Source organism: Anser brachyrhynchus (assembly GCF_964034855.1).
Source record: "Anser brachyrhynchus genome assembly, chromosome: 3".
Classification (NCBI taxonomy): domain Eukaryota; kingdom Metazoa; phylum Chordata; class Aves; order Anseriformes; family Anatidae; genus Anser; species Anser brachyrhynchus.
Genome location: NC_137696.1, coordinates 49,960,146 through 49,987,742, shown reverse-complemented (window position 1 = coordinate 49,987,742; position 27,597 = coordinate 49,960,146). Strand labels below are relative to the sequence as shown.

At 42.1% G+C, this 27,597-nt stretch overlaps 1 protein-coding gene and 1 long non-coding RNA gene across 7 annotated transcripts in view; both read left to right on the top strand.

Annotated features, from left to right (window-relative positions):
* The first annotated feature begins 719 nt into the window (after window positions 1–719).
* Window positions 720–27,597, top strand: part of SMOC2 (SPARC related modular calcium binding 2) — a 147,455-nt gene continuing 120,577 nt past the window's right edge. Inside the window, exon 1 of one of the 6 annotated variants that reach the window (XM_080585234.1) lies at window positions 720–1,245. In XM_080585234.1, the coding sequence (XP_080441360.1) occupies window positions 1,171–1,245 (75 nt within the window). In that variant the 5' untranslated portion in view covers window positions 720–1,170. The remainder of the gene's footprint in view (window positions 1,246–27,597) is intronic. The other 5 variants (XM_080585233.1, XM_080585232.1, XM_080585236.1 and 2 more) reach the window with 5 other exon arrangements.
* On the top strand, window positions 1,252–26,432 carry LOC308192074. Its single transcript, XR_013948528.1, has 3 exons — window positions 1,252–21,328; window positions 22,004–22,115; window positions 23,426–26,432. It is a non-coding gene; the product is annotated as an uncharacterized lncRNA (long non-coding RNA).

Here is a 27,597-nt window from a genome sequence, read left to right as displayed (position 1 = left end):
GTCACTTGGGTGCGTGCTGCCCCGCAGCCTCCCCAAAAGCCCTTTCAGGCTTGGGTCCTATCCCCCGGACGAGCACAACCCGAAGAATAAAAAAGCTCTGGTCGCTTCGGACCCTCTGAACCGCGGGGATCTCTGCGGGCTGGCAGGGAGCCGTGGGGCTTAGAGGAGGAGCGGGGGGCTGCTCCACTGGCAAACATGCACTTAGAAGGGCTTCTTTCCGGCGCTCCGGGGAGAGGAGATCCTCCGGCGGTTCACCGTGGGGAAATAAAAAAACTCCTCCGTTTGCTTCCCGAAACATCAGCGAGAAAAGCGCAAAGCCGGCGGGAGGGAGGGTTCACCTGGCGCTTTACCGCATGCGGAGCGGCAGCCCCGCGGCAACCTGCAGCAGCTCCCGGCTGTCCCTGGCCCCCTGCGAGCCCTGCCCTTTCCCCGGGCAGCCCCCAGACCCCATCCCACATCCCGCTGCCCCCGGCTTTTGCTGCCCCATCCAGCAAAGTGGGGTGCATGGGGCTCGGGGGGCCGCGGCTGCCTGCGTTTGTACGCGGTGGTGCAGGAGGAGGCGGAGGGGGACTGGGATGAGCCCCGCGGGGAGGGGAGGGGAGGGGAAGGGAGGGAAGGGGGGCGATCCGGAGTCCCCCAGGAGCCTCGGGGAGGGTTAATCGGCGGGGAGCTGCGGGTCTGGGAGGGGAAAGCGGAGGCCGGGCCGGGCAGGGGGGAGGATAAGAGGGGAAGGGAAGGAGCGGCGAGGCGAGGTCGCCCAGCGCCCGGCTCCGCGGCTGCGGCTCTGCCTTCCCGCGGCCCCCCGCCGGCGGCGGACAGCGGTGGGGTGGGGTGGGGTGAGAGGGTCCTCCCTTCCCTTCCCTCCCCGGCTTTTCCTCCCTCTTCCCCCGCCGAGGGGGGGAGAAGGGGCTGGCGAGGAAAGGAGGCGACCCCCGGAGCTAGGCGGCGGAGGGGGGCGAGGCTGGGGAGCATCTCCGAGCGCCGCCGGACACGGAGAAAGGGCGGAACTGCCGGCGCTCCGCCGTGCACCCCAAGCCAAACTTCAAGGGGTGCGGGCTAAAAAAAGAAAGAGAAGAAAAAAAAAAAAAAAAAAGAGCGACTGAGAAGGGAGCAGAACCGGGGAGCGACGTCCCCGGGAGGGTGCCCCAGCCCCTGCCGCCGCCGCTCAGGATGTGGGTGCCGCTGCTGCTGCTGCTGCCGGAGCTGCTCCCCGCCGTGCCGGCCCAGAAGCTGTCCGCCCTCACGGTAAGGCCGCCCCGCCGCGGGGTGCCGGCCCCGGGGCGCACCTGAGGGCGGCGGGGGGCTGCTGCCCCCGGCCCGGCCCGCGGCGGGACCCCGGAGCCTCGCCTCGGGTCTCCGCAGAGCCCCCGGGCGAAGCTGGTGGCTGATGCCCGCGTTGCTGCTTTTGATTCCCTCCCCCCCCCCCCCCCCCCCCCCCCCGGGGAATAACGCTGCAGCGAGGACCGCCTTGGGTCGAGAGATTTCTCTTTTTATTTTTGCTTCCAAAGCGGCGTGAGGCTCGGGCTATTCCGGGCTCCGCGGTGCTAAACATGGAGCTCTGCGCGGAGCTGGGCGAGCCAATTCATTAGGCTTGCTAAATAAGCCATAACCACTTCTCCAGCCAAGACCTGAGGTTTGCAGCTAATAGCTCGGTTCAGCCTTGTCGCAGAGCTCGCAGTGTTTGCAAAGCTATAATTAATGCAATCTGGAGAAATAAAAACATTTTCCTTAAATGTGTTTTTAAACAAGTGCTTGAGTAAACATAACGGGCAACGAGCACCCCTTTCAAGCTGTTTTTAAGTGTTTGGGTGAGGGCTGTGCCCCTCGGAGTTTATTAAGCTGAAGTTACAGGCAGTTGCAAAGTGACATAGACCCTATTTTTGTCTCGCTCTTTCAGAAAAATTATGTAAAATACTGAGCGCTCTTTTCTTTCTTTCTCTTTTCTTGTCTTTCCTTTGGTGGTGGTGGTTAGGGACAGCTCAAGGAGAAACGGTGGTGGGGGACGGCTGAGCTGTTCATACCTGAAATTCTTCAGGAGAAGTTTTGCCTTCTCATCTAGTTTTTTTTTTTTTTTTTTTTTTTGAAATGATTTGTAGATTAGAAGCTGCTAATTGAAAACCTTAAAGGAATGAGTTTGCTCCGTGAATTTTATAGCGTGTGACATTTGCAAGTGCAGGACAGATAAAGTCAAGTGATTTTTGATCTTTTGCTTTTTAAGAACCTTGTTTGAAGCACCCACAGACTGTCAGGTGATGTACTATTCAGTTAACAGGTTGGCATCGTAATTTAATTCCGAGTTCACTTTCACAAATATGTAAAAGGAATTTGCAAGAGATTACATGTTATATTCTTTCTTCAGTACGTACACAAATTCTGAATGTTAGCATGGAAGTAAACTAGAGATGCTAACAAAAATAATCCAAATGTAAAATAGGAGTGATTATGACTGCTATATCATCTTAAAATGATACAAGGATCAAATGATGCCAAAGCCTTTTAACAGATGCATATCAATCACTGCCGAACGTAACTGGTGTTTATGAATGGTTGCCTGCCTTTCTAAAACCGAGGGAATAAAAATCTGGCCAAGAGCACTTAGGAAAACCCTTTAAAAATTAAATGGCATAAACTCGTGTGGATGTATTTGACTTCAGCTAACGCTGGGAGATGTCTGAAGCCTCTCTGTTCTCTCACCCACCCAGAATGTGTATTGTTCATTTCTGCACCTTACAACAGTATGCATCTTTATGAGCTGTGATTAGAAAAGTAAATCCTGGTGGAATCCCCACCCTCTTCTACTGAAAGGGCAATGACACTGGAGGCTTTAAGCTTTCAGTCTCGTTAAACCCGAACGTTTTGGTAGAGGTGGCTGGATGTGTCACTGCTGGGCTGTGGTCAGCCCATGCTAGTTTTTCTGCAGTCTGTGCTCATCTTACAGAGATGGTGGCACATACGAGTACATTAGAAATCCTTACATAAAATGGATAATGAGCTGTCAGAGACCCGTGGTAAGAAAACAATGCATACACACTCATGCACACATACTTTTTACTTCTTCCCACAAGACTAAACTCTGAGTTCTGGTTGCATGAGGCAGGTTTATTTCTGCTATGAGTGTACTTCCCTATTTAAACAAAACAAAACCAACATCACTGTAACAGCAACAAATACCATGACACTAAATCATTCTTTACTCCTGCAGTCATTTCGCTTATAGCAAAATGTACAGACTGCACAACCCCTTCTCACATGTACCTTTCCCAAATATTTGTGGATAATATCTGCACAATTATAACAACAAGAAAACCCCACCACCACAACCACCACCAGCAAAAAAATCTCAGACTGTGAAACACCAAGGAAATGTATGACTTATTTTTCACCTGCTCTGCTCTTGTGTTATGACAGAAAACTACCATTTTTTTTTTTTCCTACACATCAGATGAAGTTTTTCCTTTAATTTGTGCTTGGAAGAATAACAAAGACAGACTGATGTTTTTAAAAATAACCAGAAGCCATGGGGACAGAACGTATCTTACCATGGACCTGAGTTTCATGAAAACTGCAGGATGATCACAGGGGAGAGTGTGCAGGTCCCCGATGGTATCACACTGTCAGTGGGACATGCAGCTTGCCAGGTGGTGGTAATAATAGCATGAACATAGGCTCCTTAACCACAGTGGTAAATCTGCCATAAGGTGAACCTTAGCAATGTTGTGATAGTAAAATTCAGTATGGGCAGCAAGGGGGGCACCAGCTGTTTTTAATGTTTCTGAACAAATTTCTGGGCTGTTTTAACTTGACATCCTTGCTAGCTCCAGAAGTGGAGCAAGTATTACTTTCGGACAAGACTTTCAGCAGTGTATAGAGCTGTATCCTTGTCTAATTAGGAATAACATTTTTACATTCAATTTCCCTCAGGCAGAAAAACCCACAACCACCTCTGAATATGTGTTTTTCAGATGTTGAAAGCTTTGCAATAGTCCAACAGCAAGAAATTACAGAGTTTTCACAAAACTTAAGAATTCCAACAGATTTCTGATTGCTTAATGGTCAAATGTGACTGCAGGTCCACAGAGACTGATGAGCAGATGGCTTCCTACAACCTTGGTAATAACCATCAGATCAGTATCTGGCATCCAAGTAGTCAGCACGTAGCTGAAATGCACCGGGTGGTCTAGTGTCCTCAGGTTCTCACAGCTACATCTAAAATGAGTTGTAACTTGTGTTGTAACTTTTTCCTCTCTGTCCAAAATGTGGACCCAGCCAGAACAGTCCTCATCTGTATGCCAGGGCAGAGGAGAAACATGAGGGATCAGCTGTTGCACACCTGGATCTTTATTGAGAAGTCAGGATGTGCACCAGGGTCCAAGAGTTTTGAAGTTTTCGTGGGTTCACTAACTTAGATGTAGCCCAAATCTACTTTGAATTTGTAGCAATCTTGGCCTCTTGTGGTCAAAATATACTCTTTGCTAAAGTTGCTCCTGGACGTTTGTCTCCTGAGTAGAAGCATATTGGAATAATAGGGAAAGTGAGGGGAAACATGATATTCCAATTCTGTATTACTAACTGAGCCACAGGGATGGATGGGGGAGGACACCATTATTCTGTATTATATTTACTGTTATTTCAAATAAACAAACATTGGCAACAGAACAGTGGCTTTCATTTTGGGAAGGTAGGCTGAAAGCTGTCTCATAAGAAACAGTGAGATCTGGAGGGACTGTAGCCAATTTGGCTGCTCCTGGTTTTTCCTCCCCTTGTGTCAAATACTAATGTAAAACATTCTTACTTTCCACAAAATATCTTAAGTAACCTTGTCCTTTTACCTTGTTTATGGAAAGTCAGGTAATAATCTGCAATTCCTGTAGCACATTGTTGGAACGCTTTCACAATGCTGTGTTTTTATTCTGCTCTGCAATATGCAACCGTGCTTTCTGGACGTATGAAACTGGTGAGAACAGAGCCTTACCGGCATATTATCTTAGGGGAACAGTCAGATCTTGAGGTTATAGGTACTTTTGTTTTGAAACACAGTGTTTTGAAGAAAGCTCAGTCTGTTCCTAGATTAAGTAAGTTTAAGATCACGGCACTTATCACCACACTTACTTTGGCATTGTTACGCTGTATTTTTGGAACCATCAGCCTAGCTTTTATCTCAGTTGCAGTGTTGTGTGTGTGCATGTGCTTGTACAAACAGTAGGACACAAGTGTTTCTTATTTTAAAATCTTGATGACTTGTAACATACCACAAACTATTTAATTTTATGCTTTCAAAGCCTTGCTGAACCATGTGTCCTTCTGAATATAATATTGATCTTAGATCTTACAAAGGAAGAAAGTTTGCTTGAAATCGCTTCTTGAAATGAACACCTCTGCCTGTTAAAAGTTCCTTTCATCAGAAGCTGAATATTTCAGGGAACAATTGTTTTCTTTTTCTCCCTTGGCACATGCTTTGTGAGTATTCAATAGCATTTAATGCCCTGGATAGCTTCCACAACACTCACCAGTGTAAGATGGACCACTAAGGTAGTTCAGTAAATGGAAGCTAAACACAATCAAAGTTTTCCAAGTTAAGGACCCATTTGGATGGCGCCTGCAAACCCAAACATTTGGAAAAGTTACTCTAATTGTGATTCAAAAACCAAGACCATAAATAAAACTGTAAGTGGCTCCAGATCCTAATAGCATTGTTACTGCAAATGGGCATTGGTACAACCAAGGGTACATCAGCACTGAAAATAAAACGCTTTCAACAATGCTTCCTACCAATAACCTCTCTCTCAAGACACTTCTCATTAAAGAAACAAAAACAAAACCTGTGAGGGTTATTATTGAAAGAGCCAGCAAAACTTTTGATCAGAAGTTAAAAGTCATATTTCTGCATGCAGCCAACATTCACCATACCTTATTATGTGAAATACATAATGGAGATGGCAGGTCGACTGCACACCCTTAAGACTTTAAAGCTAAAACTGAAGAGTAGAAGTGATTATGGGTAGGGAAGGAAGAGCACGACAGAGGAAACTGAGGTAAATCATGCATACTTAGGCCAGTTGTGATGTTTTCGTTCTTCCCCTGTTGCCCTCTGAATACATTGAAGAATGGCCATGACTATTCCTTGAGAGCCGGCAAACCCCAGGGTTTGGTTCATTCTGAGAAGCCTCCAAAGTTTTAGCTGCTATCCAAAACCTATCTGAACCGTGTTGGTTTGGAAATCAGGCTACAAGTCTTTTCAAGATCTGGCTTGCTCAGGACTTTGCTAGTGTTTCCACTTCTTCAGCCAGACCAGACTTACCACAGGCACAGCCATTTTCACGGTATTTTGGTACTTCCATTTCCTGTCGGGCCTGAGACCGGGAAGGGCAGAGGCGCCTGAAAATTAAAAACTGAGTAAGAAAGAGTTGAGATCAAAAATCTATTTTTGAACAGCAAATGCAGGTTTGAGTTTGGTTCAGGAGTGGCGTTTTTATCTGAACAAATTCCTACGACCTTGGGGAAGCTGCGGGGTTACATTTCGCAAAGGACTCAGACATTTCCAAATGTTTGTTTTTGTTAGGATCAAACCCCAAATGTTTCTAAATTTTCTGCGAAGGAAATGCTTCAGGTTGATTCATTGTTATGTTTGGAGGTAGATTTTTATAAAGTTCAGATACCAGGTTCCCAATGAAGGCCATTTGACAGTGCAAAGCTGGAATGCTTTCTTCAGAAAGAATGCCAGAATTGTTTTTGACTATACAAATACCGCCCTTCCCTCCTCTTCCTCTCTACTGTATTCTACAATCAAATTCTGATGATGCCAGTCATTCTGATCTCAACGGCCCTGTGCACTCTCCCAGGACATGCTTCTGTTGACATTTCTGTACCAAATTCTGGGTATTAATCTATACTCACTGCCTTCATTTTTATCTACTGTGGTAGATAAGATACTTTCCAGTGAAATTCCAGCTGGGAGCCTGAAAAGAGGAAATTCATCAGGAAAAAAAATACAATTTACAGTATGCTGATGTTACACAGAATAATTGGTACCAAAGGAAAAAGAAAGATAACTTAAGACACAGCAAAATATTGGCCATAGGCAATACTTGGTAATTGTCTTCAGGAAAATAATGTTGACTGAGCAGACAAGATCTGGTACAGCATAAATGACTGCATTTTTTTCCCTGCATTTTTTGATTTTTGTCTAGTTGCCTTATCTACACAGGTCTGAATTGAAGCCATTGATGTAGTGCAGTGGTGTGCATAGGATGCAAAAATTAAAACTTTGGTTACAGGGAGGTGAAAACTGCCCAAAAGTATATTGACTGGGATTTCAATTGGTGTGGGAACACTCGGTAGCAGACGGTTTCTTAATATGACTGTACCAAATTATGAATGTTCTTCAAAAAAGTAACATTAACACAGCATCATTCCTTAACATGACCAAGGGAAATAAGTTTATGTGGAGTTAGTCTTGCGAACTGAAGTTTTAGCTGGTCTTGGCAAAAGAAATTGCTGTGATGAGTTAGTAACTGCCCTTCAGTGAATTTTTTCCCCATTCTAATTTATTAGTTTTCAGAAATGACCAGTAAGCATTTCATCAGCTGCTGAAAATCCAGGCTAATAGAGAATATATCCTAGACTTTTTGTCAGGATGGAGAGAGAAAACATTTCCTGAAGGAGATCCAGTCCAGCTCTCTCCCTGGCTTTCTCAGTGTGTTGCTAGAAAACTCGCTCAAGAATGTTTACCTCATACCTATCCAAAACCTAGCTTTTTTTTTTTTTTCCATCATTTACTTCAGGTTGCCTATTCTGTCATCTTCTGAGGCACCAAGTAACACTTTTGTGTTACCTTAAATTTGTTCTGAGGATGTAATAGTATACTTTCCTGACTTTTAGGTGTTCATTTTCAAACTGTATACAAATTAGCTGTCATACATGTGCTATAAATCTTCAACTCTCTATCCTAGAGCACCTAAAGATTACTTACATGAAAACAAAGAAAAAGAAATCCATTGCTCTGGAATGCGCTTTCTTTATTTATGCCATGGCTGCATGTTGTATTTTCCAGATTTTAGGGATACAATTGCTACTATAAATTGTTCACATTTGGGGTAAGATTTCTCGTATGTTTGTCACTACTCTGACCTTTGTTCGGTATTCAAGTAAGATACTGTGATTGAAAAAGCAGCATAAGTCGTCAGGAGAGGTCAGTACATTTTTCAAAATGAAAGTAATGGCAAATATAAAGTCATTTTAATGATAAGCAGGATGGACTCACTGTAATCCACACAGCAAGCTGTGGGGTGGAGAAAACCTGCAGATTGTGGGCATGTGTGGATGTCAGGGAGGGAAGGCAATGACTCAGTTTCATTATCTTTCTCCTGCTCTTATCCTGAGTAAAATGGAGGAGTAATGGAGTTTAGTCTGAGTAAAAGAGTCTGCCACCGAGTCTCATGGGTGGTTTGAAGGAGTGGGAGAAGGGAGGGTGAAATTCTGGTGGATATACAAGCTATTTAATATATTTTAACCATAATATGACCATGTGAACAGAAACACTGTTAAACCAGACCAGCTCTTCTAAAGTATCTGAGAGCAGAAAGTTTGTGATCTGCCTGGGATCTAGATCATGTGATCTAGAGAATGGATTCCCAAACCTTTTTCTTTGCCAGGTGCTGCTATTTTTAATGGCAGCAGGTAGTGCCACTGGTAGTGGCATCTTTCTGTTGGTGGTAGAGTTAGGGTCAGGGACCCCTTTTGGAGAATACAGAGGGGGAATACGGAGGTGGCAGCATACCAGAAAGGTGGTGCTGTTAAAATGAGAGAATCGCCTTTCGATGAGCTGATAGGTGCATGAAATGCTGGCTGCAGTGTACTTGCCTTGCTCCTGACTTTGTACAGGCATCCAAACACACTGAATTCCTATTTGGAACCAGGAGGTGGACCAAGCACTCTTAAAAGGAGAGTTACCATCAGAGGCAGGCAGGCGTTGTAAGGACATGAGGAATATGGCTTCCACAGTGGCTCTGGCTCAGTTGTCCAAGTTAGTGCATTTGTCCTCATGGCCATCTACTTAGGTGAAGAATTACTCAATGTATTTAATCGCATTGTTTTTATTAGTTCGCATTCCCTTTAGCATCCACAGTAATGGATAAGTGAGGGCTCTGCAAAGTTGTATTTGTCAAATACTGCTGTCACTGTGTGCCACTTTTTTATATCAATAGTACTGTGTAGCACTGTTCAAGGCCAGAGAGTAGCTATCCTGTGGACTAATGTTCCTGTTAGAGTGAAAAAGCACTGTGACATATGTTGCTTTTTAAAGTCATTTCTATCAGATAAATGAAATAAATAAGTGAAACCTGGTACCAAGTACACTACCTTGTAGCAGTGGATAGCACAAGTTCTAAAGGTACCCTTTTCCCCACAAGAGGGAATGAAAAAGATATGAAAAAGACCACCATCAAAGAAACTACAGAAGACTCTGCTTGAACTTATGTTTGTTTAGTGAATTGTCTCAGGTCTGTTGAATGGATGACTTTTTGGAAGCAGACATCAAAGACTTAAGAAACTTAAGATAAAAACCAGAGGGTGGTTCTATACACATCTTTCTCATGTCCACTCCATTGCAGATACAGCCCGGTGGCATCCCTTTTACAGTATCGTCAGGGGCAGAGCGCTCACCTGTCTTCTTCTATGACACTTTCGGGATCCACCACAGGAGGGAGTGAAAGAGCAGCAGGGCCTGCTCCGGCACTTCTGGGAGGGGCTGACGGTAGTAGGAACCCTTATTTCTCCAGCCAGTTGCCTAAGTTAGGAAGGGGGGTTAAAATATGGAGAACTTAATTTTTGCAGCAATTCTTACTCTGCTGCCCATCAGGCAGGCCATCAAATGACAAAAACCTCAACAAAAAACATTAAAAAGTAGAATTCAGGTCTTGGTGGCTTGCCTTCCCATGCCATTAGTTACTCATTAGCATTGGTGGGAGCTTGAAGTAGGCTGGTGTGAACAAGTGGGGAAACATGCCTATATGTTGCCCTTTACTGTGGGACTCCAGAAGGATTTCAGCCTGTGGAAAACATATGTCCTGTTCATTTCATTACATGTATCCATATGATTTCTTCTTGCAGCATTTAGTTACAGGAATTCTGGTGAGCAAGATAAAATAAAGTGGACAACTTATTTTCCACACTGTATTTAATAGGATTATGTTTCAGAGTGCATGCTCCTGGGAAGGCAGTTTTCAGGCATGTCAAATTTTTGATGGATTTCAGCCTGAGTGGATTCAGTTGCAAATCTGAACTTTGTACAGGAGGTTTTATCTTTCCATCATGTTTCCTCCTTGAAAGGCATCATAAATTACATTTCTGAGAGAAAGGGAAAGATTTTTTGAAAGGAGTGTTCATTTGGTAAATTGCTCTTCTGTTTAAGTTTCTCCTTTCCAGGTGCTGAATGACTCCCAAAGCAAAAGTTCTGTCACTGTCTGGTGATGGACTTTCATTAGTTTACAATAAAATTACAAGGCAATATTCATGCATGGATAATTGATTTCTTTATGAAGGGAAGAGGGCAAAAAGCAGAGAACTCAAATGTCTATTTGTGTGCACTTAGTGCAGTCATTTTCTACGGTGTAAAATGGGTATACAGTGCTGCAGTTCTGAAATGTTAGTGGTTTACATTCACTAGACACAAAATCAGGAGAGATACAAGGTAATGAGAGAGCCAGATTAGAGTATTTCCTACTAGATGAGAAAACCAGATCTGACACCAAGATGAAATGGCATGAATGCCACTGGCAGAGATTGCTTTATGCATCCAGGTGGCTGGTGAGAAACACACAGCAGACACAGCAGTGCTGGTTTGTTAAAGTAAATAGTCAGAAAACTGCAGTCACAATACATGTAACATTGGGGTAAATCCAAAGGAAAAGCTAGCAGAGATCCTGCAGGTAGGAGCAAGCTCAGAAGAGCACAAAGCTGACATCTTTGTGACCTGTTGTTTTGACTGTGCTGTCTCTATCCTGTGGATATTTTGATCCAACCTTCTCCTTCCCCATACTCTTGACATTTCTTCCTTAGTACATCTTCTTCCCCAGTGTAAGCATGCATTGCCTAGTTATAGACCTTAAGCTCTGAGGGTTCGTAACATGTTTCAGGAAGAAAAGCCTCATTTTTGGCTGGCCCACTTGGTCTACCATTATTATAATAAATAAATCTTGAATGATACCTGCTTACAGACAAGATTGAACACAAGTAATGGAGGGTATACAAATAGAGGAGTTAATCAGGCAGAGGTGGCCACAGTCCAATTCTTTACATTCTTTGGGTAGTATGCAGACTGATTACTTTCCTGGTTTTTATTTTGAACTGCATCTAACTTTGGAAAGAACTGGAGCAATAATTCACCACTGAGGGAATACATGACCAAAGGGTCTATTCCCTAGTCTTGTCATGCTGCTGGCCAAAGGGGATCTGCATATTGCAACGGGCCTAGTGTCATCTGCGTGGTATTTCCTGACTTGTGAGAGCTTAGTGTTTCAACCTTATCGCAGCCCTAAAGCTGGGGTTCTCAAGCTGCGGTATGCGTTTCCTTTCATGGTGCAAAACTTTCTCAACTAATGGAAAGAAAGGCCCAAACGCATGCAGCCAGGTCTGTCCACAAAGAATAAAGGGAGTGCCTGGATGCCCCTTCCTACTTCTACATGTAGCTCAGCACGGTGCTGGGAGCTCCACTGACTATTACCCCTTCCTACCTATTCTTGAGAGAGAAAAGAAGATGGGGCTGGCAAGATATGTCCATCCTGTGGACGCAAACCAAAGAGCTGAGAGCTGCTCTTGCTGCCACCCCAGGTGGTGACAGTGTTCTCATCTTCTACACTAGTAGCATCAAGAACCCTTTGGGAAATCTGGCCCAAAGGCTCTCTTGACAGTCTCAAGGAGGTGTCAAGTGTTATCAAGGAGCACTGATCTTCTTCCTGCAAGGTGCTTGGGGCTTCAAAATGTTATCCATCCACTGCAATAAATTCCCTAGATAGCGATCTCATATCTTAAGACTATCCATGTCAGTTATATATGTGTATGGAGAGGTGGTCTTTATATAATCCCATAGAAAGTTTTTCTTCCTTTTGCTTTTCAAGGGTTATTGGAAAACCCCAAAAAGGGCCTAAAGTTCTATAGGGGTAAATAACCAGAATTTCTTTTTTTTTTTTTTTTCCTTTTGTCCCCCTGAAGTTTATTCAATTTGATCTGAGCAGCTTGATCTGACACTTTTTTATTTGTTTGTTTTGGTCTAAGCAAGGGGAGGGTACACAGGAGTGTAGTATTAGCTTTCATTTGACACGATTTCTAAACTTGTTAGGCTTTGACTTTTCTGGAGATGCTGCAGGTCATCTGTATTAGGTAGCTGATAAATTTGTGGAGTTATTTGTAAACTGAAAAGAAGAACTTCTTCCTTCAAATCTCGTATCAGGTCCACTTCAGGAATCGCTGCAGGTAATCACTGGTTTTATGTTAGTAGCTTCCTTGACTATCACCCTAAACTATGAGAGAACAGAGGGAGCTTTTACTGCTCGAATTGCTAATTATTACATGAGCAATAAAAAAGTTGCACAGTTTTTCTCCTTGACATCAAAGTAAATCATTTCTTTAAAGTTCCTGTCCTGAACCTTCTCCTCACACCTGGGGCTGAGGAAACTCCAAAGTGGGATGCATTTTACAACTATGTCAGGAAATCACACACATTTAATACAAGTGAGGAGCAACCAAAAGTGTTCATTGAAATTAGGTGGTTACAAATAAGACTAATCACATGTAAAAACTCATTAGTTCCAGCTGACAGCAATTAAGCCGGTGTCAGAAATGGAATGAAATTCCCTCAAGGGATTTCTGTATAAATGACACAGTTAAGCATTAGAACGAGTGTGTATGATGGATGGAAAAGCTTGAGAGAAATGACAAGTCTATCAAAGCTGAAAGGGGTCACAGTTCATATTCTACAGCTATTTTGTGGTATGCAGGATGTCTCTCAGGAAGAGCCCTGCAGCTATCTACTGTCAGCAACAGCAAAGCAGGTGTGCATGTGTGTCTGAGAGAGGCAGAAATAGCTGATTTCTATTTTCTATGCCTGATATTTCATTTGAATATACATCAACACCTTTTAAAACTTTGCTTTTTTTTTTTTTTTTTTTAATGCTTCTGGTTTTGCTAGGACACTGCAGTTTAGGGGAGTGCCATTTAGATGTTAACAAAGTATAATTGTGACTGATTACTTAATTTTGTATCAGTTCTTTGTGACTGTAAAACAGCCTGAGGGCTGCATGTGTCATACACACACGTTCTGAGTCCTGCCCTTTTAACAAGCATTGTTTAAAAAAGCTTTGGGATGTGTGCCAGGTGTCTGCAAAACAGTTCAAACCATGGGGAAGTGTGTGGATGAGGGGAAATGAGACGGTTTGCCCTGGTATGCTGTTTTGAGAGATCAGAAATGATTCTGCCTCATCATGCTACAGTTAAGAGGGGGTCACAATTGCAGCTTCTGTCCTGTCCCTCTGGAATCTCAGTTTGCTCTTGTACACCCTCATGTGACTTGAAAAGAGACAGGCACTCCATAGAAGTTAGGAGCTTTCTGATCGTGACATGGATAGAGGAGCTGCAGGTGCAGCTGTACATGAGTGCCAGAGGGTTTGTATGATGGCAATTCAAATATTCCAAATCTTTACAGTGGACATGACCAAACTTCTCCACTAGATCCTCCTGAGTCCAGTGGGAGTTTGGGCAAAGTTGGACTTGTACTAATCCTCTTGACTCTGCGAACAAGGGAAAATTTATTTGCTCCCCCGAAAGGAATGAGAGAGAATAAACTTGACTCTGGACCTCCCATACAAGGGCAGAAATGTCCAGAGGAAACTGGAGATGGTTGCAATACCTGAAACTGATACTGTCAATGAGCATGTTTGTGTGTGAAGCTTCAGAGGTGCGATAAAATCTCTGTCAGTACATGTCTGGGTGGTGGGGCTGTTCGTGCCCACATCCCTTGAGTAAAACAGGAACATGTTGTCAGCCTTTGTACGTACAGGTAGAAGGTGATCAGCAGAGTGATACCACTGGACATACACTGTGCAGAGGAGTGGAACAAAATCACATCTCCCTGCACTCTGTTGTTGGTATCCAGCTACTTGTATTTAGTCTCTCAAGTCAGTTTTGTTTTAATGTCCATGTTTTTTACATATCATTAACAAATGCACGTGACTGTAGAACTTACAGTTCCACTGAAGCAGTGGGAAAACACTAATTTGTGAAATTAAACTTATTAAAATATTCTCTTTCACTCCACAAGGCAAATATAGCTAAGTCTCTTGACAAGCTGGGGCTAAATCCCGCATCTGACAGAACCATTATCACAGGACTTTACAGGACATTATCACAAGTCCAGTGTTTTTGCTGAAAATCATGGTTTGATCTTGGCATCATGGGAAGAATCTTTTTGGAAACAACTGTTCTTAAATTTTAGTATGACATGCTGTATCCATGCTCCAAAAACAGTTCTGGGGGCCAAAGGTTGGAAATATCTGAAGGAGGTGCTGTCATCGTTTCAAGTGAAATGGAACAGGTGAGTAGAACCTGGAAGAGGCAGTACTCAGGGGCAACAAAATGGGAAGCTGTACTCTCACACCAGAAGTGTAAAAGCTCCGGTCTTGCTATTTATTATTATTATTATTATTTTTAATAAATAAGGAAGAAAAAAAAAAAGAGCTATGCTTGTTCCTGAATAAAATGGGGTATAAATGCAATGGAGTCATTTTTATCAAGTTCTTTCCTTACAAACAAATTATAAGACAATCTCTAATGGTTTCATATTACATCAGTCACATGCCTTATGTAATAGGACAAGGAGTAATGATAGGACCAGAAGTAATGGTTTTAAACTAAAAGAGGGTAGGTAGTTTTAGATTAAATATTAGGAAGAAATTTTTTACTATGAGGGTGGTGAGGCATTGGAACAAGTTTCCCAGAGAAATTGTGGATTCCCCATCCCTGGAAATGTTCAAGGCCAGGTTGGATGGGGCTTTGCACAACCTGATCCACTGGAAGCTGTCCCTGCCCATAGCAGGAGGGTTGGAATCTTTAAGGTCCCTTCCAACCCAAACCATTCTGTGATTATTTGCACAAAAAAACTCCATTAAACTAGATCTAAGGCCATGTTTGTGTGTTGTTGTTCATCAACTCAATCATTAAAAAAAGTTCAGGGAACTTGGAGTGCTGAGATACTTACTATTCATCCTGACTACATTATATAGGCAAGTAGATTCAGGGTGCATTGGTTTCATAATACTCTGTGTTTCCAAAGCTGATTCCTTTCCATCAGCCCCGCGTTCTGCTGTCCCATGGCCTGGAACCCTGCCTGAGCTTGATTAAGGCACATAGGTGAGGCTCCCCTCAAGCAAGGTACTTACCTGGTGCTGCCTTAGCTGAGAATCTGCATTGTTGTCCAGAAGCATTTGAGCATTGTGTTAAAACTTCTTCTGCAGATTGTATTTGACAGCATGCATGACAGTTTGTATTTTCAACAGCCAGCCTCTGTCTTAGTAACTGTATGATGCATGAAACTAGTTAATACTGTTATTTCAGTTAATGTGGCCAGTACTCCCCCATGTCCATTAACTTGAAGCTGTGAATGGTGCTATAAAATGAAGGGCTGGTCTTTCAGCGTATGGGTCACTTGTGTTGTTGTTTAAGCACATTGATCAGGGTTTTAAGCTTTCTCAAGCTCAGAGATCTCTGCTGCTTACTGTTTTGCTTTCTCAAACAGCTGTTGACTGTACGCTGTCTCTCAGATAGACTTTTTTCGTCATCACACTTCTCATGTCAAAGGTGAACACCATTGCACTATTGCTATTTCGTTTTCCAAATTGCATTAGGATCTGTGCCATGGGAATCCATTTAACTGTTATGGTGTTGTTCAAATACACTGTAACGTGAATCGAACAGTTGGCAGATTTAGCCTGATGGGCTGTGAATCCAGATGTTATCCTTCTCCTGCTCATCACCCAATAAAATACATATCCAGTACTTTGTTACCCTAGGGATAATTTATCAGCAGCACTCAGATTCATTATGGACCATTCCCTTACCCTGAGGAGGGTTGTGGATCTTTCCAGTGGAGAAGTGCAGTTCCACAATATGCAGTAGGTCATTTGGGAATTCCTCTGGGGACACTTCCTCCTAGAAAGTTAGGGCTTGGAAGCTATTTCTAAAGCTCTAGTAATATCCAGATTGGTGACAGTGTGTGTGCTTACAATATGCCTCAGAACTGGAGGAGACAGGTTTGGTTCTAAAAAAATGGGCAAATATTTCTGCTTTATTCCCCAGTGACCGGTAGGTCACTGGCGCTTTTCTGGTTGATGTCTGAGTCTAATAAACAGCTCTCGTGAGGTACAGTAAGAGCTGACCAGTTGTTCCTGGTCATTTACCTCTGCAAAGCATCATTCTTAAGGAGGCAGTGGAAACTGAGTTCATGAAAAGGATGATTCCCTCACCTACTGAAAGAGCATTTGTCAAAGGCCAAAAAGATATTGGCTGTAAGATGGGCTAAGAAAATAGGGAGAAAAGAGTCACATATATTCAAAAATAGGTGCATATATATTCAAAGGATCAAAAAAAAGCAAAGCACAAGAGAAGAATGTTTTAATAAATATCATATACAAGATAGCCATCTAGCTCCAGGCAGTCTGGAGAAAATGCTCCCCTCTTGCCCAAGTCATGTATATGCATGTATTGTCTCGTTTGTTTTTTGTTTTTTAACTGGTTTCCTTCTTTTATGGATAGATGGCTTTTTACTATCTGAGATTTAAAAATAATTGTTATCAATAATAAAACAAATGAAACCTCTGCTAGCCAATCTGATAAACTGAATGGCTAAATGTTTTCTTTCATGATAAGAATTATGTAAGCAAACCTACAAGTGATTAAAAACTATATTGACATAAAAAGGGAAGGAACAGAGAAATTTGGGCAATTTTTTATTTTATTTTTTTTAAGGCATTTTGCCTATGAAACACTGCATTTTTAAAGAGAACAGTTCTTAAACAACTCCTCTGTTTGAAATTTTTCTATAAACTTTGTGGATTTTATTGAAATAATGGGTTTATAGCATTCTTAAAGAGATGGAGAATCAGTCATTATATTGTACTCTAGAAATGTATAGTAATGCAAAGAAGTTTTGTTTCCTAAAAGAACTGGCAGAAGATAAAAGTGCAGGAAAACTAGCAAGTAGAAGGGGGTTTTAATCAGAAAAAACCTCAGGCGGCTCTAGTATTTCGTGCGTAGTGTAACATGGAGAGGTTACAGGTTACTCTAGTTATGTGTATGGTTTTGAGGTGTTTCAGTAACCATAGCTAAACTGGAGCTAATAGTGTTTTAAAAGTTTCATGACCTGGTTCTGTGAACCTCTTCTAACCTGAATGGTATACTGCAAAATCTGAAAACTCATCAGCTTCTCTGATGTAGCTCGTTGTTAGCTGCCATAACGTCTTATTTCAGTCCTGAAGATGATACAGTTGTACTCAGTGTTGCCTATTTTTGCGATTACCCTTTCTTCTTTTGAGAGTCCCTCTACCATTTTTTAATATGTGAATAAGCACTTCTGATAAAGAGTTTGGTGTATGTCAAGATACAGTTCATTTAAAAACCAGTATGTCAAGTCCTCTCTTCATCAGTCTGTAGCCTCCAATACAAAGAGACAAAAATGTCCAAGGATTTTCACATTTTGCAAAATACTTTTCAGCCTTGAAATGTCATCCTATAATGATCATCAAGACAATATCTTATAGACTAAAATCATGTTCACAGTTTTTTTTTTTTTTTTAAATGTGTTCTATACTGACAATCTTCTTTGCAGGGCACATAAGACCATCTGTAAGTGTTTAAAGATGTGATTTTGGAGATGTCTCCAAAAATCCATTCTCCATACATGCCTTTGAAAAATCCCAAGCTATTGCAGTTATGTATTTTTTTAAAGTAATATTTGGTGTTATATAGTAAACTAGTTTCCAGGTTGCTTGTTTAATTGGTAAAGCAACAATAGTTGCTTTAGAATTTATATCACTTGTACTATCTTAGTGTCACAGTAACCTTACCAATATCAAAATCGTCAGTGTCAAAATAATCCAATCTTACAACTGCCTTCTCTAATTACCCTAACTACACAATGTCAAAACATCCCTATAACCCAGTCTAAATATGTTTAAGTCCAACAAATTAACACATGTAAGGCTTTTTTTCCTTCATATTATCCAATTAAAAATGATTTCCCCTTCCTCAGTCCAAAGCAAATCATTACACATCTCTCTCAGGGGACCAATTCCTTTCTACTTGCACCAGCACAGCTGCCAAAAACCTCTTAATATGGTAAAAAAATGTGATTTTAAAGGCAAGCAGTCTACATGAAAGCGTCAGGCCCTGTAAAAGGACCAGCAGGCAGGAGCAGTGGGGGCTCCCCATGGACAGTCAGAGCCTGTCCCACCACCCTGGCCAGGTGCAGGGCAGCTGAGGGTAGCAGGAGAGCTACAGCCCCAGGCACCAGGTACCTCCTTGGGGATGGGCTGATGTCAAGCTGGGAAGTTAGCTGAGCCCAAGCAGCCAAACCTTCATGAGCTCTTAGGACCCCTTCACAAAGATCCAACATGGCATTTAGGTGTTAAAATCCAGGAGGCACCCTAAAAAATAGGTGTGTAATCCATGAACTAGTTCTTCCAGTGAAAAATCCCAGCAACCAGATTTTTGACCAACCCAGAAACCAACTTAGGACAAACAGAGGCCAAGCTGTTTTTTGTAGTTTTACAGGACAAAAAGTGCTGGTCAGTGGCAGTGTAAGGACCCTCAATAAACCACCTCACCATTCTAGTTGGCGTTGTATAGCATTGTACATTTCACATTTGACAGCTTTAAATTACTATGAAATACACAGACAACTGCAAAAATAAACCTCTGATTTGGTAATATTCATTATGCTGAAACTGGTTTGTTATTCATGAGTGAAACTTTCCACTTGGAGGAGAATCACAAAGATAGCAGGATACCAAACCTAAGGATCTCAACATTCCCTGGGGCATGAAAACGAAGAGCAGACTTACGGGAAAACCTGGGGAAATGAATCCCTACAATGTGAGTGTACGAGGCTGTAAAAAATGCAGACATCTGCACAGAGGACTGTCTTGGACAGACCGTGGAAGCAGTGTGTGTCCAGTGGTCTTACAGCTAATCAAACAGTATGTCTGGAGACAGATAGTCTTTTTAGGTTCCCACATCATATTGACTATTTTTGCAAGACAACAATTACTAGACTGTTGAGCACTCACGTTACTATATCTGAGATGATAGCCAGCATACAGACACAGTTCCCTCATCCACAATTTCCTCTGGTGTGAACTGGAGCAAGTTACAACAGGAAATGAATAAATTACTTTCCACATTGTGTTGTGTGCTTTCTACACCATATAAACTAAGTGCAAGCATGTGAACTGCAAGCTTAGGAAAGCAAGAATGGGTTGCCAGAGTCAGAAGCTGCAGAGGGGTTGTATCCCTGTCTGTTTGTGTGCATGCCTGTGTACATGTATAAAGGTGAAGGAAGCAGGATGGGTGCTTTGTGAGTGTTTCTGTGGTGCAGAGCTGAGTATTGTGCAAACACTTCTGGCTTGTAAGAGACCACATAGCTCAGCATGACTATGTTATCATGGTGCAGTGCCCAAACTACTCTGGCTTTCAGTCGTGCAATACTGAGTAAACATACCCACCTACATCATCACTAATGTGGGAGTACAGTTCTCCACGGGGCAGTGCAGAGATGTCATAGGTTACTATGCTTACAATTATCAGATATACTTAATGTTTTCAAATTTCAGAAGATGACTAAACAGAATAAGCAAGTTGCAGTTATCTAACAGACATATGAACTGCCTTCAGATGTTCAGGCTAGAAGGGCCTTAATGAGATCAGTTTCTATTACCTTGAAAGGTCTGGTCAGAAATAGCTTTGGGACCACAAGAACTTATCTCATGTTGATGGAAGATCAAATTTCATGCTTTGTAGCTGCAGTTATGAAACAAAAGATTGCTTGCCAGCATCAGCTTTTCTGAGACAACAAGAAAACTCTAATAGACACTTCACCAACAAAGCAAGACAAAAAGAAATTATTACCCATTTTTTACTTCTTGCTTTAGAAAAAAATGGTATTTTTACATTTGCACTCATCTTTCAGCGTACCAGGATTCTTTTTTTTCTGGACTTTAGGAGAAAGGTTAGCACTGAAAGCATTTGCAAAGTAATTTGGATTAATGTTATATCTCACCATAAGGGTAGATGCTAAATTAGACAGATTTGCAGAATTTCCATTCATAGCTCATCTTTTAATCAACTTGAATGAACTTAAAATCAAGTTAAAATGATGGGAAGAAATCTCACAATTGTATTGGAAATTTTCCTTGATACCTAGCATTTAGGGGGGCATAAAATACTTTGATTTGATTGACTTTCCTTTTTGATTTGATTTTGATTTGATAGACTTCCTTTGATGTATTTTTCTGGGATAGGCATTAGCTCATGAAATGATTAAAGGCTTCATATAGGAGCTGCTTGGTAAGAATATACATGGAGGCAAAAGCACATCAGTGGGTCATATCTGCCTTTACAGTAAATGCATTAATCCTGAGTGATCCATCCAGTTCTTCACTGAGATTGTCTTTAAGTCGTATAGACTTTGACATCTAATTTCAACAACCTTGTTTTTTAACATAACTTATTTAGATCTACACCTTTTTGTCAACACATGTTTTTGAGTAGCATGTTGAATGGAGTGATGATATGGATTTAATAGCAGAAGAAAGAAATAAAACCTCTCCCCATTCACACCAGTATCATCTGATGAAGAACTGTTGCAGCTGTGCAACTAGCTAGCCCTCCCCCTGGCCTCTGTATAGCAGGTGGTGCCTGGGGTGGGGAGGTTTGATATAGTAGCCTAGGATGGGCCTGGGAGAGATGGTGGTAGAGGTATGGTGTAGGGATGAGGCTAATTTCTTTGTGCTTGTTTCCCTAAATATGGTGTAGAGTCCTAATTCTTAGTTGCATTTTACAGTGTGGCTAACGATAGAGGCTGTTTAGGCTGCTAGCTCATGAGGCGAGAAACACCTCACTGTATGACTCTTTCTTGCCATCTAGTTACCTTCTTTACTTTTTGAAGATCTGTTGAAAGTCACTTGTGTTGTTGGTGGTAGCCTTAAACCTCAGTTTTAGGCTCTGCAGAAGCTTTGGTGCTGCTAATACTAAAATCTTTATCTGCTTCCTGGCCTGCACTGCAGAGGTATATTCTTGCTCTAGTTGTTTGTTTGCCATGATTGAGCTTGATGTGTACTTTATTCTGCCCTTCCGTAAAACCAAGAAAACATATCTCTTGGGAAAGCTGTGAGGCTTGCTTTCCTAGGCCTTGCTGGCTGTGTTCCCACCAGAAAAGGAGCCTGTCTTCCTTCTGTTCTCCAGGGCTGGAAGCAGTCTGGGTACTGCAGCATTAACAGTAGTCTCCTGCTCCTCCTGTACCTTGTATGCCTTCTGTAGGTGCTGCCTTTACTCCGTTGTACAGCACTAGCAAGCTGTTATTCAGGAGACAATTTTAACTTATCTCAAGGTGTCAAGAGGGAGTGGGTTCAGAGAGTCACAAAAAGTAGAATGCTTCTATCCCTTGGGAGCCTTGAAAATATAGGCTGATATCTTGGCTGGCTAATTCAACTCTTCCATCTGGTGATGCTATCCAGTGTCTTTCTAGCCCTCTATTGTGCAGTGGTCTCCCTGAGGAGAATGTTAGTTTAAGTGGCCTCTGCCCTTTTGCTGCTATTAATCTACAAGTATTGAGTGACTATCAGAGCATGCCTATGGCTTGAACTATCCTCGCTTTGCTTTACCTAAAGCGAAGGCTTCCCATGCAGTGAGGTTTTATGAGGTCCTAGGCCTCCCTCCTACCTGTGCTTTTAATGCCTCACAGAGGCGGAGCTGCTTGGGATGCCCTCTCTGGAGACCCATTGCAACCAATGCCATGCCCTGCCTTGTTTGTGTTGAACAACTACCCTGAGGCCTTTGCTCTGTACATGTGTAAGGTAAGACTCTCAAGCGTGAGGCTGTGAAACAAATTCCTGGAAGTGTTGTTGTGAAGAGGCCTGTGAAGTCCTGCATGGTAGGGGAGGTGTCAGAATGCTGGCCAGTTGTGTTGCTTGGTCTAGCTTAACCTGGTGGAGGGAGCTCTTGAGATGCTGCTGGGGGGAAGTGAAGGATAGATGTGAATTAATTGGAGGGAATAGTTGAGAAACATCCTGTTAGGAAGGAGTCTACCAAACTAAATGCACCTCTCAAGCTGTTTTGGCCTAGAGGCAGCAGAAGCCTGTGGCTAGCTGGCAGGAATGACTAAATTTTTCCATGTCTTGTTCCAGAGGAAATTGAAATTCTTCAACCTCACAGTTCTTGTTTAGATCTGAGAAAAAAGCTCTACCACCCATAGTACTCCTCTATCGGGGGAAGGATGAGATGAAGAGAATTTGTTAGGCAGGTAATAGTGTCACTTAAGTTGAATGACAACCAGGAAAATATGACAGTGAGGTGAAAAAGGACATGAAGCAGGACATCAGGATGCACTTGGTGCCAGCTTGCGTGCTATATTCTAATTTTGATGCTCAAAGCTTTGTGTATGCACTCAGAAGAGGTGATTTTCCCATACTAGTGCTGTGTGGGATTTGTTCCACAACTTTGTGGTTGGAGGACTAAATCTCACCCTGCTTTCTGGGGATGGTGGGGAGGGGAGTATGTCAAGAATGTTGAAAAGATGCTCCCTAAAGCAATGTAACAGAAACAATGAAAAAGGAAGAGTTACTGCTCAGGCCATTATATCTCCTGTGTATATTTCTTTGAGTTCACCACAAATTGCTGTGCACACAGAACCAATATTCCTAGCTCAAGCTGCTGCTGTGTGTTTAAGTCGTGCGGTCCTTGTTGTACTCTAGGACATCCAATATCAATGAATTTTCAGCACATCTCCCCAAAAGGAACTCTTGGTAATTCTGTTGAGTGCTTTCTCCCCACCCCCTTTGTCTCCTGTGATAAAAACTGTTGTTTGTGGACATTATATAATACTAGGAAAAATTACTTTGCTTTCTGCGAGATACTGCTTTTTATCAGAGATGATGGGCAGCATTTACTCAGTGATTCTTTGTGCCTAAATTATTCATCAGCATTCAGACTGTTTAGCTTCAAGGATAAAAATAAGTTAGTTTAAACATCCTGGAAGGTCTATGTTGATTAGGGACTTTAGCCATAGGAAAAAATGTAAAATATTCAAAGGTGTCTGAAGATGAAACATGTACCTTTTCTGAGGTCTTCAAGAAAGATAACACATTCTGGTCTCTGCTTATTTTAGGATTGGGAGAATAAACCCTACTGAAGGTTGTATTATAAATGGGTACTTGGAAGCGTTCATCAGCCTCTTCAGTATTTTCATTCATTAGTAACAGAAGACACCTACATCCAACTGGCTCCTGACCGCATGAAGAACTTACCTGTTTCAGAATAAAGGCACTATTGTTAGCAGCACCTTAGTGACTCCTGTAAACTGGATCGAATTCACTAGTTCAGAAAAATGCTAGGATTGTGACCATGGAGCTTTTCTATTAATAGAATCTAAAAACGATAAAACACAGGATAAAGTAGTAAATTGTTCCTTAGTCTCTTAGGCTGCTAGAAAAAATCCCAAAGATGAATATTTTTGATACAAATTCTATTTCCAGCCCTAAACCATACTAACTGAAATGCCATAATGTAATTTAAGTAATTTACAACTTCCTTGGGTAGGCTTATAGTTCATAAAAAAAAAAAAAAAAATCCTGGTGATATCTGGCTTTTAGCAGTAGTGGCAATGAAGATTTTCATGGCAGCTAATAGAAATCAAATGTAGATGGGGACGCCTCTCTAGATCTATAGTTCAGAGAAGGCTTTAGTCTTAAACTGAAATGATGCATAATTCATTGTGTTCAAGTCTGGTTTGGAGTGAGTGCAGGGTGTGTTGCTAGTGGTTTTCCCTTGTGAGTGTAACCAGCAGCTATTGGTTGGGCCAAAAAACCTTGGACATTGATCTCACCTGGAAACCTGCAGCTTCTGATCTTGGAAGTAAATGTCTTTGACCTACCCAGTCCTGAAAACATGTTGTTTATTCATCTTTAGTTTATCCCTACGAGTGCGTTACATGAAGATGCTGATCAATCTAGCTAACAGTTTATGCTTTAGTTAGTCAAGTGAATGTAAAACAAGCTGCAAGTCTCTCTAGCTGTATCTGCTAGGTAGTTATATTTCCACTGAGACAATAGCACAGTGTTAGGGGAGGCTGTCAACTTACTAGGGTAAAATGCTCAGGTCTGGAGGGTTATTTTCAGTGCTGCTGATTAGGTAACTTGCAAGAAAAAGCAATGGCTATATATTCTGATGTAATTAAAATGGTTTGGTACTGAGTCCAAAAACCAGAATTAAATGAAATATCTGACAGGAAGGCACAAAGAAGACAGGCTTATTTTCAGTGGTACTGAATGGGACAGGAAGGAATGATGTTGGGACAGAAAGTAATGGGCACAAATGGGAACAGAGGAGGCTTCATCTGAACATCAGGAAGTACTTCTTGAATGTGCAGGTGACAGAGCACTGGCACAGGTTGCTCAGAGATGTTGTGGAGTCTCCATCCTTAGGGATTTTCAAAAGCTGCCTGAACACGATCCTGGGCAACCTGCTCAGGGTATCCCTGCTTGAGCAAGGGGTTTGGACCAGATGTGCTCCAGGGGTACCTTCCAACCTCAACCATTCTGTGATTCTTCAGTACTGCTTGCTGAAGAACAGGATCCAAAGTTGCAGGACTACAGTTTCTATGAAAAATTTTCAAATGACTGGATTATCACAGCTTGGAGTGAAAGGAGAAATGAAGACTTATTTTGCATAGTCCTGATATTTCTGAATTGTCAGCTTGGTTGGCAGCATATACCACCTCTGAGAGAAAACATCTGTGTCTGGAGTCAGTGGACCTTTAGCTTAATTGGAAAGCACTTTCTCAAACTTGGGATTCCCGGCCTAGACTCTAGGAAAGAAACCTCTTTCCCACAACTAACTGCATAGCTGGAATATTTTGGTTTGGACACTGATTCTCAAGAGTAGGAAGATGAGTTCATTTTATTACTTGCTTAATTCTTATACAACCAATTTCGGTATATACATTTAAAAATGCATACTTTCAAGTTCAGAAGTGTATCAGGATATTAGCGAGGGAATCATTAAATATGTACATATTCATAGATGGGTAACTCCTGACCTCTTTAATACTAATGTGTAAATCCATCTGATTAACTTCCTTTCTTTTTAAAAGCTGAAATTTCTGTTTTGAGTTTTTCTAACTTCATCCTCAAGTTATGGGATCTTTGCCTTTGCTGGATGTTAAGGCAGACACGTTGAATGAGAAAAAATATTAAGCAAAATATCTGTGAAGCTTGTTTGCATTTAAAGTGTTTTCAGAATACATATGTTTGGCTTTCTAATGTTTAATTGATCAGTGACTTGTTCTATGGAAGGAATTGAGACTGTGCTGTGGTTTAGCCTAGCAGGCAGCTCAGCACCACCCAGCCACTCACTTGCTCTCCCCAGGTGGGATGGGAGAAAGAATTGGAAAGGTAAAAGTGCAAGAACTCATGAGTTGGGAATGAAGACAGTTTACTAGGTAAAGCAAAAGCTGGGCGCACAAGCAAAGCAAAACAAGGAATTAATTCACTGCTTCCCATTTGCAGGCAGGTTCTCAGCCACTCCCAGGATAGCAGGGCTTGGCTTGGTTTCTTGGGAAGACAAACACCATCACTCCCAACATTTCCCCTTCCTCCTTCTTTCCCCCAGCTGTTATTGCTGAGCATGGTGATATATGGTATGGGACATTTCTTTGGTCAGTTGGGCCAGCTGTCCTAGCTGTGTCCTCTCCCAGCTCCTGGTGCCCCCCCAGCCTCCTCTCTGGCAGGGCAGTGTGAGAAGCTGAAAAGTCTTTGGCTCCGTGTAAGCACTGCTCTGAACAACTAAAACATCAGCATGCTGTCACTGCTGTTTTCTTCAAAAATCCAAAACATAGCACCATAAAAGCCTCTGTGAAGAAAATTAACTTAGTCCCAGCCAAAACCATGACAGATTGCTAATGTTAATGACATTAACAAAGTGCAGTTGGTTCCCCACAATTTGAGCAATTTGATGGATAATCTTCATAGAAATAGAGTTCTAACCCTTAGGTAGAATATATTTTTGGAGCCATAACTTTTTTTTCATGCTGGAAATGCTTGTGTTCCTACTGCTGTAACTCTACTGCTTAACTCTGGACTAAGTTCTGATTATCACATATTTGCTGATATAGCAAATTAATGTTCACATCTGAGTCATGGACAATGGAAGTTATTTCAATGGAGCATCAAGTTGGCACTTGAGTTGGCACTCTTTTATTCTAGACCAGTAGTCATTACTGTTCATGTTCCACAACTTGTTTTACCAGTTACCACAAAGCCTGTAAAATCCAAAGTAGGTGCTGATCTGTTCAGTATAATGTATTAGTCTAAATCACAGCAAATTATGAATTGCTACAATTTATATAGACAAGAGTCGGAATCAAAATTTTGGATCTAAAACACCCCAAGCTTGAGGAGGATTTGGATTCAGATCTAAACTCTGTGGTTTGTGCTTTTCTTTAATCACATGGTGTTGCTAACATCTATTTCATGTGTCTAAACTGTCCCAGCTGTGTGGAGTATTTCCACGAACATGTTGGACTTACTTTTACACAGATGTAAATCAGGAGGAACTTAGCTAAAGTCAGTGCAACCAGTGCCAGTGGATGATGTGTGAGGAAATGTCTAGGCTTTCCATAGAATGCCTTTGTATGATAATATAAAAGGGCATGTATTCTTTGCAGTAGCTTTGGGAGAAACATGTCTGCAAACCTTTGCACGTACATGAGCATCTTGCAGATATGCTAACAAATAAAATACATTACGGAGTAGGAATGGCAGTTCTCTACTATGGTCATTTGCAACCTTTCCTTCAAGGTGAGTCTCAGCGCCCTTTTATCCTGCTTGCTGTCCTCCCTTCACTTCACCAGTCTCTTCTATGCTCTTCTACCACCAGTACCTTGTCTTCACACTTCCTATTTCTGCTGCACCCTATTGATAGCACAGGATTTGTCATTGTGCCTTTTATCTCAACTTTAAGGCTGCATCAGCAATTAAGTACCAACATCATAGAAGTATTTTAGGTAAAGAGAGAGCTGGATCAAGTGTTGGTTTTTTCACTCCAGCTTTCCCTATTGAATTACATAAAGGTTTCAACAGAACTTGAGCTGTGAAGAAACCCATGCTTTCTTGAGGTTGGATGGAGCCTGCAAAAGTCTTGTGCTTTTGTGTTACCTCCTTCCCTTCCTGTCCCCCCCCCCCCGTCCCCCCCCCCCCCCCCCCGATATTCTTGTATGCATATCCTGTTCTGGACTGAAGTGTAGCTGTTCTTGTGCTATATCTTGTCCTGGCCAGATGCAGG